The 14,153-nt window shown below is 46.1% G+C and overlaps 1 protein-coding gene across 1 annotated transcript in view; it reads right to left on the bottom strand.

Moving 5' to 3' along the window:
• The window catches only part of SYT17 (synaptotagmin 17), a 41,125-nt gene that overhangs the window by 24,867 nt on the left and 2,105 nt on the right, over positions 1-14,153 (bottom strand). The window contains exons 2-5 of the mRNA XM_054212264.1: positions 12,907-12,924; positions 11,357-11,505; positions 6,136-6,284; positions 5,088-5,707 (exon numbers count right to left, since the gene is read on the bottom strand). Coding sequence (XP_054068239.1) covers positions 5,088-5,707; positions 6,136-6,284; positions 11,357-11,505; positions 12,907-12,924 — 936 coding nt within the window. The remainder of the gene's footprint in view (positions 1-5,087; positions 5,708-6,135; positions 6,285-11,356; positions 11,506-12,906; positions 12,925-14,153) is intronic.

The following is a 14,153-nucleotide window of genomic DNA, read 5'->3' as shown; positions in this document are numbered from 1 at the left end:
GTGAAAGAAAGATGACAGAATGTCATAAGCCAAAATATGACAACAAACCACAGGCTAAGAGACAAAAATGTTGTCATCGTGATAGACAAACATCCATGGCGGCATCCTGTCCCAGTTCCCTCAACTCCAGTGACCTGCAGGTGGTGGCATCCCGCCTCCAGCCAGGCCATCTCTCCCGCCGGACATGGGAAAACTGCCGGATTGATTTTAACATCCTGTTAATGAGCGAGCATAGCCCCACGTAACCAATCCGCGCTTATCATCAGTGATTCTGCCCCCAAACCGCACGCCACAACCCGCTGGCTGCACGGCGGGACGCAAGGCAGCGCCCAAGAGGAATGCTCCAAAATGAGTCATTACCTGAACTTCAAATTCCCTTCTCCCTTTTCCTTCCCAGCCAGGGCACGGTAAGAGCAGCGGTGCACTACCTACTGTAGGCTTACGGCCGAAACAGGAATCAAAAATCGCAGAGAGCCGCCATGGCAAAGCCTCTCCACTTGTGGAGCGCACACCATTTTCAACTTAAAAAGATGACAGCTCCTTAAATGACTGTCATTCCACTGCACTCACCCTGCAAAGTTAAAAAAGCAAGCCCAATACATGCTCCCTCTACTATAAAAATGGCTTAATTTGAGGGGAGAAGGAATTTTTATGCTATTTTCTCACCACGACCAGACAATTTTTTTTCTCTTGTGGAATGATCTCCAAGCTCTCATTACTGCTGGTCTAAAACATTTATTCCTGCCCACTCAAATCTGCCAAAAGAGAAATGAATCATATGTCAATAAAACTTGGGGTCCTGAACATGTGTTTCAGAATTAATCTTAACGGCGAAATGTGCGAATGTGAGCCCAGCTCCAGCGAGGCCTGCCAACTTCATTCATGGTAATTAAGCAAAGCCACACACATTTAAGGGGATATTTAAGGAGCGCAGAGTGTTCCTATGGGGACTGGACTCAAGAGCTATTCCACGAGCAGCTACTGCACTTCAGAAACACATTAACTACCCTGCAAGAAAAAGCCTCCCAGAGCTACCAGGATTAAAGAATTTGGCAATACCTGCACTGACATTTTCTACAAGGAATAAGTCCTTCTGCTTAGTTGCTGGCTCTGATGACACGTTGGACGGCAGCTCGCCTGTGCCTCCGCTTTGGACTCAGCCTCCCTTAGTGCTCAATGCATGATCCAAAAAAGCACTTATGCACAGGTACGGTGTTTTGCCCGAAGCTCAGCATCAAGTGGTTTATCGCTCCAATTCCTCAAGGCTGAGAGGACAGCATGCTGCCCACCCATATCTGGGTCCTCTGATGACCCATTCCCGACATAACGAGCACGGCAATGTTGCACAGCCCACCTCCTTACACCCACGGTAAGTTCTCAGGCTGTTAGTTAAGAAGCAACTCCATGAGGTAGTAATGAAGATATTCTGCTATTAAGGACAATGGTCTTTCACCCACCGAGGAGCTGTATGTCCCATCCACAGGCCTAAGGAGCTTATCCTGGTCCAGCTCGTAGTGGAGTCAACGGCGTCATTGGCTGCAGAAGCTGGACCACTCCTCAGCCTGGGAGAAACCCACCCGTCCCTGCGAACACCACACAGACCAGAAGATTGCTGGCGTGCCCCATCTTTTTTAGCAGGGCTCACTCGTGCCGGCACAGTCCTGTACTGAGGCAGTGTCCCAGCTCTGGGCTCGATGGGGCGCAGCGCGATGGCGGGACAAGGACTCAGCACCTGTCTTTATCAGCACACTCCACGGCAGTTGCTTCCAGGTGGGTACAGAAAGTGCAGAACAGATGTTCATCTCAGCCAATACCACGTAGGCCACTTTCTCTGCTCTTCCACAAACCTTGCCCCATCCCACTTCCACTGCTATGAAGAGAAAAACCTTCTCCACAGCTCCTGCCATCTGGATTCACTTTCCTCCACCTCTCCAGCTCATCGTGTTTCTGTCTATAAATGCCAGTTTAAAAAAAAAATAAAATTAAAAATCACATATTTTGTGTCTTTCATCTTTACATACCACGTCTATGCCTGTCTGTTTTTCTCTCCTGCCTGTTATGGGTTTTCCGAGCACCTGCTTCAGCATTTTCTCCACCACGATCTTTATCACCGGAGGGGTGCTGCCAGCTGCTGCCGGAGCCCCGGGGCAGCCGACCCAGCCCGGAAAATTCTCATCGACTCATGATCAGAACTGACTCAGGTTCAATCCGACAAGAAACTCATAAAAGCTGTCTGTCCCTCAACTAAATCAAGCAAAAATGCGAGAGGTATAAAAAAAACATTGTCAATATGTCAAATCTATCGTTCCACAGACAGACTCTTCCAACTAGCAATCAAAAAAAAAAAAAACGCAGAAATTTCCAGCACAAGCAGCACTGTTACTGAAAGACATTAAGACATTTTTTCAAAGTAGTAAGCTTTATTGTTTTACCTCTTCCGGGATTTATTTCAACCCTTTGATCAACTTTAATCACTACTAAGAAAAAAATACACCTTATTCAATGAACTTTGAAAATCTTATCACTGTGAAAACGTGGGAAGGTGATACCAAACATCCTTCCTGGATATCCTAGTACAGGTACCGTTGTTCTCTTTGCAGGTGCACCCTGACAGCTAAGACCCAGCCAAGAAGAACATGGAAGTATGAAAAGACCAAAACAAGGCACTTAAGTAATCGACATGCGAAGGACATTTTGCTTAAACGAAGTTTTTCCATACGATAGCAAGGCTGGCAAGGTTAGGCGTGCCCATTCAAAGGGAGTTTTCTCTTCCCGCCGCCCCCGCCTTCCTTTTATAAATATCAGAAATGCCAATTTCTGCATAAATAATTTATCTTGAATCCTGGTGGAGCAGACACGCTGCCGAGAACAGCAGCAGCTTTCAATGGAACTTTGGGGAGGGAGGGAGGAAGGGCTGGCTCCGAGCTTGGCACATGGAGGCAGAGATGATCTTGTCTAATCAAGGTCTGTATTAGCTGTGGAACGAATCCGTGTTACTAATAAAGAGATACATAATACAGAGAAGGATTTATCATGCAAAAGCCGGGGGGGGGGGGCGGCGGGGAAGAAGCAAGGCTGCATGGTGTGAAGCATGGAAGGACAACGGGATGCAAAGAGGAGAGCTGTGTCCTCAGACAGACAACCCAGAGCCCGCAATGAACCACCAATGCCAAAAAGAAAAAAAATAAATTGTTGCAGGCATTTGTAAAACATTTGGGGAACAGGCCCAAGCAGCAAAGGCAGCCCAGGAATATCTGTCCTTTTTCATTTTCCTTGTGAAACGCTTCATAACACAGTTGTCCCCTCACCCCCCACCGCCACTCTGCCGAGCAGAGCAGGTCCCACTGACATGGACACGTCCTACATGAAGACACGTCCTACAGAAAGACACGCTCAGGGACCCCAGGATTTTGACTTGTGCCCAACTTTCAATACCTTCCTTCTCGCATGAACAACACCCCTACTTGTATTACAGCAAATCTAGTAAGCTCTCTGGCAGTTACCAGGGGCCTTGATCTTCTCCCTCATGCACCACAGAAGGTCTGAGCAAGAGGTAAAAGCGCTCTCAGCCCCTCTGCACACAGAGGTGGGGCAGAGCAGAGTCAGAGACCCAGCTGACCTCACATAAAACGCTGCTGGGTGGATTTGATGGGACCAGGCTCTTTTCAGTCGTGCCCGGGGACAGGACAAGGGGTAATGGGCACAAACTTGAGCATAGGAAGTTCCACCTAAACACGAGGAGGAACTTCTTTCCTGTGAGGGTGGCAGAGCCCTGGCACAGGCTGCCCAGGGAGGTGGTGGAGTCTCCGTCTCTGGAGACATTCCAAACCCGCCTGGACGCGTTCCTGTGCCACCTGCTCTGGGTGACCCTGCTCTGGCAGGGGGTTGGACTACATGATCTCCAGAGGTCCCTTCCAACCCTATGGTTTTATGATTCTATGATTTTACTTCCACACGTGTCTGATCACAAGTTTCCATTCCCAATCAGACTCTCGGACCCACATCGCAAATCAGCAGTGAGGTCAATGATTTACTGTTCATCTCATCTAATAGCCTCTGGCTATACCACCCTTTTGTGAACACATAAAAATCAAAGAAAATGTGAACCATCCAACTTCACACAGCTTTATTCAGCTAAAACTTAGAATTTGCAGTCCCAGTGCTGGGAAGGAACTGGGAGAAGCAACCCTGTTACACCAACCTTGAGTGTTACTCCTGTTCTTACACAAATGTTTGAGATGCTGTTCATGCTCCGCTCTTAGCTTGGCTTTTTACAGGGTCCTGTGCCTCTAGCTATGTGGGTGATACTGCCAGTAGCAAATCTGGCAGCCAACTGCCATTCCTGGTTCCAAGGCTCAGACCTTCCCATTGATCAGCTCTTTCCCTGGCTGGCAAGGAGGTGGCATGACCGGGAGAGCAGACATGGAACCACACAGACCCTCTGCATCTTCTCCTCCCATCACTTGGGACAGTTGAATCTAGTCCAAGACGCATGCTCAAACTTGCTTGCATGCAACGTGCCACCCACATCGGAGAAAACCCCTGGCAAGTTTATTTCCATCAGGGACACTATGAAAATAAATCTATCGCTACCTTGGTATTTTTTCCTCATGCATTATGCCTGTAGAGGTCTGTAGAGATTTTGTCTTCTGTGCACTTCATTGAATCAAATCATTACTGAATTGGCACCTGTGGCTCCCCTCATGTCCCCAAAGCACAGTCACGTTAACAACCACCGGAGTGACCCAGAAAGGACAGTGTCACTGCAATGTCTGGGAAGGGATGCAGGTCACGGCAGTGACAAGAAAGATCTTCCAAAAGGCTTCCAAGGCAGTCTGGAGTTGTTCTCATTAAAGCTGACATAGGATCTTTCGTCATGCCACCTCCTTTGAAGAGGAAAGACAGCTCCTCTACCTCACAGTATTAGTTATAAGACCAGTTCTAGGCCCACATTCTTTCAACACAGCAGATGCTATATTAACAAGATGACAATGACTAATTAGAAACCACATAACGTGCCAACAAGCAAAGGAACCACACAAAAACAGAGAGGAAAAATGTGTCAATAATCTGATAAATTCTGTTACCTGCGAACTAGGCACAAGGGCTTTCCACCAGTGTCCGCCTTTCACAAGGTCTACATCGCTCAAGGGCATTGACACTTTGCCAATAACACAATGGCGTGAGAATTTGTCAAAATCCACTACGGTTAAAAGCAGAGTTCTTCTCTGGGCTTCTAAAAAGGGGATTTCAAATGTGTACCTCTCTTCAAACACCGGGTTCTGCGTTTTGCGTTTCACTCCGGTCTGCTTGGAGTTCTTCTGATCGGGAAGAAGGCAGATCTTCACGTAGGGGTTGGAGTGAGCCATGTCTTGCCTCGAACCGTCATAAGAAATTGGAGGTGGCAGATCTTTAGCCTCAATGACTCGCACTATTAGATAATTATGCAACAGATCGTACTGCGTGCTAAAATGCAGCATGCCCAGCTGATACTTCGATAAGATCTCCTCATCTGTCAAGGAGTCCATATCATCGCTATTCGAGTCAAGAGAGTACAGTCTCGGTTCAAATTTCCTAAAATAGTCATCTGGGGTGTAGGTTTTCCGCAGGATAGTTGGCTGAACTATTTCTTTCTTAGCTCCTATTATTCCAAACTCGATAGGTTTAATGTCAATTAGTGGAGAACTTGGCCTCCTCGATTCTAAACCTAAACGAGAGAAATGCACAAACACGATCGTTAGAAACTCAACCGAAGCCAGTGCAGGTGCAAATCAACTTGTGCTTCTTTGGGCACAGCTATTCCGTGCCTGTGCAATGCCCAGCACAGCAGGCTCCCCAGTGGGACTTTTCACCATTACATTGCCAATAATTAATAGCACCCTTAGTTACGCTGAAGCGCAAGCTCAGCTACACTTTTCCCCCCCTGTCCCTTTTCACATGCGATTACCATGCACATGCTTCAGCAAGAAAAACAGGGCTGGCCCCTTCCACTGTGTTCCTGCAGAACAGGATGAGATTTTAATCAATGTACCTTCAGCTTGACTTGATTCCCTGTCTAAAAGATGAAAGAGCAAGAACTACAGTTTGATTTTCTTCCCCACAAGAATTACATTAATGTTGGAAGGACGACCTTACTTGAAATCCGCCTGGTGAGGCTGTAAGTGGACCGTGATGCATCTGAGGACGATCGCCTTCTGTCAGGGGAAACATCCTGAAGAGTGGGAGGCAGCTCACTGATTGTATTATCAGAGTCTCCATCTTTGTCCTCATTTTGGCTGCTTATCCTGTTACAATGAGAGACCTTTGGGTGATTGAACCCAGTAAAAGGAGTATATACAAAATGAAAATGCCTTCTGATATTCTGGGTCTAATCTTGGGTGCACACCCCTGGACGCTGCAGGGTATCTCCTGATCTATTTGGCAAGCAAAAAGCTGAGCAACTGACTTCAGACCTATGTAAAAACCCAATTCTTTATCTTTCTGCCTGTCTTTTGAACAGAGTTCTATCAGTATTAGAGCACGACACAGGCCACACGGGCACGTGTGACTCAGATCTTGATCAGAAGTATTATGTTTATCTTTAAGAAAAAAAAAAAAAAAAGAAATAGCAAAAAACCCACAACCCCCAAACAGTATCTTATTGCTGTAAATTCACAGCTGCACTTCGGAAGCATGGCCTTCACTAGCAACAAACCAGCACGAGAAACCACCACGCTCCGACATCTCAAACCTACCACACACCCCTCTCAGTAAAATATTGCTTTGCAGGTACGCCACTAAGGTTTCAAAACTCAGTCTTAGAAAATACAATTCATAACTGGCTGCTTTTTATCCACTTCTGCAAACCAGAGGTGATTCTCACAAGATAGTAATTTTACTGCCCAGGGTCTCGGTGGGAGCAGGGGAGTCGCAGGATCTAAATAACAACGGAAGTTTCGATGAGAGCTGTAGCATCTTTGAGAAGACTCAATAGAAGACTGGCATCATAAAGAAGTCCACATGTAATTACCGTTTCAGATTGTTTTATGTCTATATCTGTATATGTTGTTTTCATATAAAACAACATTCTGTTTCGAAAAGTCAATGTGTCCCAGCCGCAGTGGGTCACGAAAGCAGTCGGGAGCTCCCAGCCTTGACCAAAAGAAGAGCAAGAGCAGACAGTAACAACTACAGGAGATAAAGTCTCCAACTGCACGTTCGGAGGGGAGCGGCTGCCAATGGAAATGGAATCACACAACGGCACGTGACGTGTAGCGCATCGCGTAAAATAAGCTTTTTGGTTAATCCATGAGACGGAGTACTCCCAAAACCAGCAGCAGAGCACAAGGAAAAGCGTCAGCGTGAAATGAGCAAAGGAAAGGGGAATACTGTGTGAGTTTTGCTCCTGATTCACCCTTTCTACGTGCATGGCTCGGTTGGGTATAAACGAAATATGTTGAATCACTTGCTTTAGTAACCAATGACTGGAGTAGAGCAATAAATATATTCTGCAAGAAGCAGTAAGCTCACAGAAAAGGCCCCCCAAATATAAAACAGATTTAAACTGGAAATTCTTAATCCAAACCCACAAGGTTCACAGCAGGATCCATGCAAATCTCACCAATGCAGAGCCACACAACTCATCCACATTAAAATAAAAAAAAAAGACTGTTAACAATGAAAACCAAACCCTATGCTAAAAGGGGCATGCAATATTTGCACAACTCCGCAGCCCATTAAAGGTAGTCCAGATCATGCGGTTTGACGTATAATCAGTACTTGGAACACAAATGGCTTTTTCATGCCTAAATGCGGGTCTACACAATCAAAGGTAGCGTTTGGATATACTTGTGTTTGAGAAGCAAACGCACAGAACGAGGAGAAGGCAGGGTGAAAAGGGAATCAGGAAGAGAGGCATTAAGGATGTTCTACAACGGGTAAACGTAATAGTGAGTTAATAACATACAGATGACCTTTAGTAAGGAAATTGCTACTGAGCCACAATATTTTTTCCTCAAATAAACCTTGGCTCTGGTTAAAGCAGCTCTGTTTCTGCTTAATCCAAACCTTTGGGAAGAGGAGTCGCGTCCTGATTTCAATTCAGCCTCACAGGCCGAGCACCGTTTATCTTTGGGGTTTATGTAGAATATTCAGTAACAGGCAGCGCCGACACACGCCCTCGCTCCCAGCCCACTTCTGCAAAGACGGGGATGCAAGCGCTCCTCATGAAATAACAGGAAGCCACCATGCATTCAGGTCAATACAATTACACTCACTTCAGTCAGAATTTTTTTTCCTAAGTTACCACTGTAAAAAATTCAGAAAGTGAGAAAAAAAAAAAAAAAAAAAATCAACAGTCTCCCAAGAGGAAGGGCTTAAACTTGCAGCTCTAACGGCCCCTCCTGAATTTCCAGGACAAGGAGGTGTCTCAGAGCTGCCAAATGGAAAACATACAGGCAAAAAGTAAAGGATAGATTATTAAGCACGGGCAATGAAGATGATAAAAGCAGTTTTCCCCTGGGGACTGGGTGGGGAGGTAAGGAAGGGGCAGATTGCACCCTGCATGACAGCAGTGTCCTGGGCCCATGAAGAAGCGGCAAGATGGAAAGATCTCAGCTGAAAACCTAGATCTATTTTTAAAACACTTTCAGGCTGTGAGCAGGGAATACAATAAATTGATTTGTTCCCAAATTCAATGCATGCATCTAAATGCAGAATATGGTGGCATCAAACCCATCTTCCATTTTAAGGGTTTCCACTGAATCCACAAGCCCCCTTTTCAAAAATAAAAGAAAAAAAAAAAAGGACAAGGGGCCAATCAGCATACACAATTCTCTGACAACTTAAAAACATACCATTAAACACCTTATTCTGAGATCGATTCCAAACTCTTACTCTGCTCACACATCTAACTCCAGACGTTGTTTCCTACCTCCAAAAACGCATACAGAGATTTCAGAGTGGAAATCTTCTTCGGCTTCTGAATTCTGAGCCAGCAGATGCCGCATGGGATCCTTTCCATTTTAAACCCGCACACACAATAAGTGTGACCCTCCCACTGATGAGCAGACAAAATACATCATTTCTGTCTCCTGCCTTTTACTCTCCTTTCCTCTTCGTCTTCCACGCTCTTGTTGCTCTACAAGCTCATTTTTCTCCCCCTTTCCTCTCAATCACATCCCCTCGGCTCCTTTCCCGCTCCGTATTTCCTCTGCTGTCTTTGCCCTCCTCACTTCACTCATTTCTGGGTTCCCTCACCATTTTCCAACAAAGTCACCCTGGAAGCTTAAAGCATCACCACCTTGCCTGGCATCACCCTGGGTCCATCTCAGCTCAAGAGGAGGAACCAACGGCCTTTGCAAGCAAGCAGAGCCTGATCCCCAGCTTCCACATCGATGGTGTCCTTATAGGTCACAAGATTTGCAGAGGAGCAAGAGGAGATGGCGTTCAGTGATCCTAAGGCATGGCAGCATCCATGCCTCCTCACAAAGCAAAGCTACTTCTCTCCCGTGTCCTCTTCTCTGGTTCCTGCTGCCCCTCTCAGGCATCACCTCTGGGAACTCGCCCTCTCTCAGCACCAGAGCAGAACGGGGAGACCTCAACTGCACCAGATCACCTGAAGCTGGAAGGAAAGATGGATACGTGACCTAGGCTGGGGTCCCAGGGACCCCACCCAGGGCTGACAGCATGAGCAGGTGCAGCATAAAGCACAACATACTTGAAGAACTGGTCTTTTTTTTTTTCAGAGTGCATTGTCTTTTGCTTATGGCCATTCCAGTAAGTTAATTGTAGAGGCTTTCAGATGGAGCAGGACTGGGGGAAAACAACACAGGCTGGAGACAGCATTTGATGAGTCCAAAGGTCTCCATGTTCTCTGCCTGTGGCAAAGTCCAGCTCATCTGCAAATTCACCATACATCCGAGTTTTGAGATCAAAAGAAGAAAAGAGCTGCAATGCCTACAATGCTACTTCAGTCAGACAAGATCCAACAGTCAAAAACGGCACCCTGGGAGCATCACCCCACAGCCCCAAACACACGTGACATCCCTTCTGCTCCCCAGCACACCAGAGAAACTCTGAAGCACCCTCTCACAACAAGCCTAGCTACTTGTTCCCAGGTATGCAATTGCTCCTGCTGCAATCTTTCTTCGTCCAATACTGCAACCGCATCACCGTGTTCTCCTGCGTGCAATGCTTTCCTATTTAGCATTGATTTTGTTTCCATTTCCCATTAATTGCAGGTGAATCCATTTCTGGGCATATATCAGACTCTTAAATATGCTGCTCCACATTAAAAACCACTCTAACACATCTTGAACATCTCTATTTTTATTGCTTCTGTATTAATTACCATCCTATTCTACCTGGATTCAAAAGAGTACATAGACAAGACTGCAATTTAAACATGAGAATTTATTTCACGCAGCACCAAGAGATGGACCTTCCAGACCTGGCACAGAACAACAGCACGTACGCACAGGAGTAGATAAAATTAACAGAGCGTCTCAGTGCCTAGGTACCAAATTCTGAGCAGCCTATGATGCACTAAATTAGCATCTCCTGTGCCACAGCTTCTGGACACGCTGAATCCATGTCCATCACACGATCTGCTCTCACAGAAGACAGCCCAGCCACCAGAGCAGACAGTAAAAGACAGGAGACCTCTGCTCCCGTCTTGGTTTCACTAATGCCTCCACTGGGTCACCTCTGTGCCGCAGATTGCCAAACGAGAGGGAGTAAAACAGGAAAGACTTCACCGACTTTATAATAGATTTTCAAATACACTAATCAAAGCCCCAGATAAAACCTGGCGCTGCCGCTGTTGTTCTTTAATGAGGGAATCTTGAAGAGTACTAAGATGACGCAGGAGATCAAGCCTTGCTAAATGAAACTTTAAATGAATTTCCCCTTTAGAGCACATAGGAGGTTATGCCTTTCATCTGCCTATATGGTAACCACCTTCACGCTAGGATAAGAAAACATTTCAAAACAACCTCATCAGCGTTTCAGCTAAGTTGAAGTGCTCCAAAGGGCTGGTCCGTCTGAAGAGGAAATAGGACTGAAGATGAAAAGCGTCTTTAGAAAAGGGTGCACAGCTAAACCAGCTATCAGCTTGCCATGCTAGCTTACAAAATAACTTCTGTCTGACCCATCAGAAAAGTGTTTTGCAAAGACTAACCTCACTACTTGAGCTAACGAGGCTGCCCCTTTTTCACCTGGCCGTCGAGCAGCCTACGTTCCCACCCTCAGCAAGAGGTTCCTCCTTTCTTCGTGGCATCCTCTGAATGTCCTGTCCCCATTTTGTACCAATACCCTCACCACGGCTGAGCAGCCCTGCTCCTCAGTTAAAGCTAGGAAATTGTGCATCTAAACTTACAGCCAGGCTGGAGTTTGAGCAGGAAAAGGTCCCAGGATTTCAACTTCATCTTCATTTGTTTGACAACAGCTACAGTCGAAACACTTCTGACAACAATTCCTACAAGTCCACCGGCACAGCAAGAGATCCGAGATCCTAGCGAGCAGACCCTGAAGCCATTGGAAACCAAAGTACAAGATTACAACCCATCAATAGCTGTTGAGAAATAACATTCAGCTGTATTTATGTTTGTGTTTCTGCAACAGAACATTAAGAACTATATTTATATTTCCATCTATATCAACAGACAAGTGCTATGCAGTCACCAGCCCAACTTCGCTGATGCCATAACAAGGCAGGAAAATAAGCATTCACCGCAGGTATTTTCCCTCTAGTAGCGATGTATTATTATGTAGGTTGGCAAGAGGGTGATTTGCAAAACACTATGGCGTAGCAATATGCTGGCGTGGGAACACGCTTATTCTTTCACGCACATCAACAAACTAATAGATCGGCAAATGTACAACAAAAGGAATTAAAAACAGAAGGTAAGTGAAAGCTCTGATTTAATCCGGCAAGGGTCTGCTTAATTAACACAGCAATGTGAACACATTTTGTCCCTGTAGATATATCGGTATGTAGTACTCGTAGGACCCATACACATACGGCATTACAGCCCAACAAACCTGCCGCTAAAATGGATTAGCAAAAGCACTATCCACACGCCTCCCCTCCGCTATGACGATTAATTTAATGAAGAACCTTCAATGACTTTTTTTGTTAAAAAAGAAGTTTCTTGACCCAGAAAAGTATTTAATTTCTTAGGTCTCCATGGTGGCACTGGCAGCATCACCAGTGACGGTGCTCCTCTGCTGTCACAGCCACAGGGTGCGGGCACCCCACCGGAGGGACAACAGGCGGCTGCCCCGTTTCCACGCCATCCCCACCGCCTCCCCCCCGCTTCAAAGCTCTGCTTGCTTCCAGAGGAGCAGAAAGCCAAACCTTAGCCCATTTCCCACCCACGTCAGCTCCAACTTCTGCGGTTTGTACAAAGGCTCATTAAGCAGCACAAGGGCGCTGCTAATAAAGGGCATCGCTGCGTAGTCACGGGGGATCGGGGAGACACGCAACTGCAAGAGCACAGCACGTGCACATCCAGGGTCGAATCGCTTTACGGTTGTATGTGACCTTGAAATGTTCCTAAGAAGCTGAAGAAATAAAGCGTGTGAGATTTTCTCCGGAGATATCCCCCCCAAAATACTTGGGACGTTTGCAGTATTCACAGGTGGGCAGATACAGGGCACTATCACACCACACAAAGGGGTCTGCTCCGAGGAACGCAGACCTGCAGAGAAGACTCCACAGGAACATTCCTTTCTGCGCCAGTAAAACATACAGTTTTTTCCGTAAACAAAATCTGAACATTGCAAAAAAAAAAAAAAAATTACCAGCCCAAAACGCGGTGCATTACTTATATCTAGGACATCAGTAACAAGTCAGAAAATACGAGACAATCCCCTCAGGATGGAGCGAGGAGACAGAGCGGAGAGTGAATCATCAGATTAACTCACCTCATTTATTGGTTCCAACTGTCCTTTTAGACATCCAGGATGAAGCAAAGGGGAACAAAATGAAAAAGACAAAAACAGGTTACCAATGCTCAAATAACTTTAAATTTTCTGCCATGACATGCCCCGGCCTGGGATGAGCTTGGATTTCTGGCAAGAGAGTAACTTGTAGATGTTAGAGGAAGGAGAGGTCTCCTGACCTGGCATCAGCTTCTGCTGTTCCCAGTCCTTCCCCACCAAGCTCCCGCTGCTCCTCCTTCCCCAGGAGTGAAAATTCCCAAACCCTTCTTGGAGCATGAAAACCCACTGCTCATTGCCCCTTGCATATGGGGTATCGCATGCAACCACTTACTGTCTTTTCTTTAATAACCTGCCTCTAATTGCAGCAACTACTCGCTGCTGACAGCAAACCATATCCAAATTTTCCAGTTAGATACCAGAGAGGAACAAAAGGCTTTCCTCCAGATTCAGCCCATAGAAATACAGCTTCAGTGCCAACTCATTAAAAGCAACGTTTGTAGGAAGGGGCACAGGCTCAGAATACTCTCCGCTATGTACACGTCGCTTGAGGTAGCTGGGCATCTTCAGTATCATCCTCAGATGCGACTTGAAGAACACAAAAATTAGAAATTAAGTGCTGAAAACTTGAGTCATGCACTCCAACTAGAAAAACTGTACTGCAGCCACTTCCCCCAGGTCACAGAGAAAATCTAAAGGAAAGGAAGAAATCATCGCAAGCCAGCGTTTTATTCACAAAGCCACTCCTGGAATATTCTACTTGATCCAGTTCGTTGATAACTGGAGATCCAGTAGCATTTCAGTTGCCCGCTGAAATGTCTCTCCTACCACTGTCTGTCTAATGCCTAGGAGTTTGCTAATTGTCCCGGACATCTATTTGTAGAGGGAATCCCTAAAAAAAAACACCAAACAAACAAAACAAACCACACAAAAACCCCCACTCTTCTCTACTCTTCCACATGTAGAAATTGGTTTTAGCTTTATGCTCATGACAGGGACAAGAGCAGCCTTTTATAAAGAAGCTGGGATGCAGAAGTTGCCTTTAGTTCCAAGAACGCTCCCATGGACCACGTTCCAGAGCAAGCCTCCCTTTCAAACTTCTCGGAAACCAGGGCTTGGTGAAAAGGCCACCACTTGTTAGAAATGCGATTTAAGAGACTGGAAATGCTGCAGCGCAATGTGACAAGACAGTGATTACCAGATACCCATGGACCAACTGTTTAAGAAAATCC

This window comes from Rissa tridactyla, chromosome 8 (genome assembly GCF_028500815.1).
Source record: "Rissa tridactyla isolate bRisTri1 chromosome 8, bRisTri1.patW.cur.20221130, whole genome shotgun sequence".
NCBI classification, from domain to species: domain Eukaryota; kingdom Metazoa; phylum Chordata; class Aves; order Charadriiformes; family Laridae; genus Rissa; species Rissa tridactyla.
The sequence above is the reverse complement of the archived record's forward strand: the minus strand, read 5'-3'. Positions and strand labels throughout refer to the sequence as shown.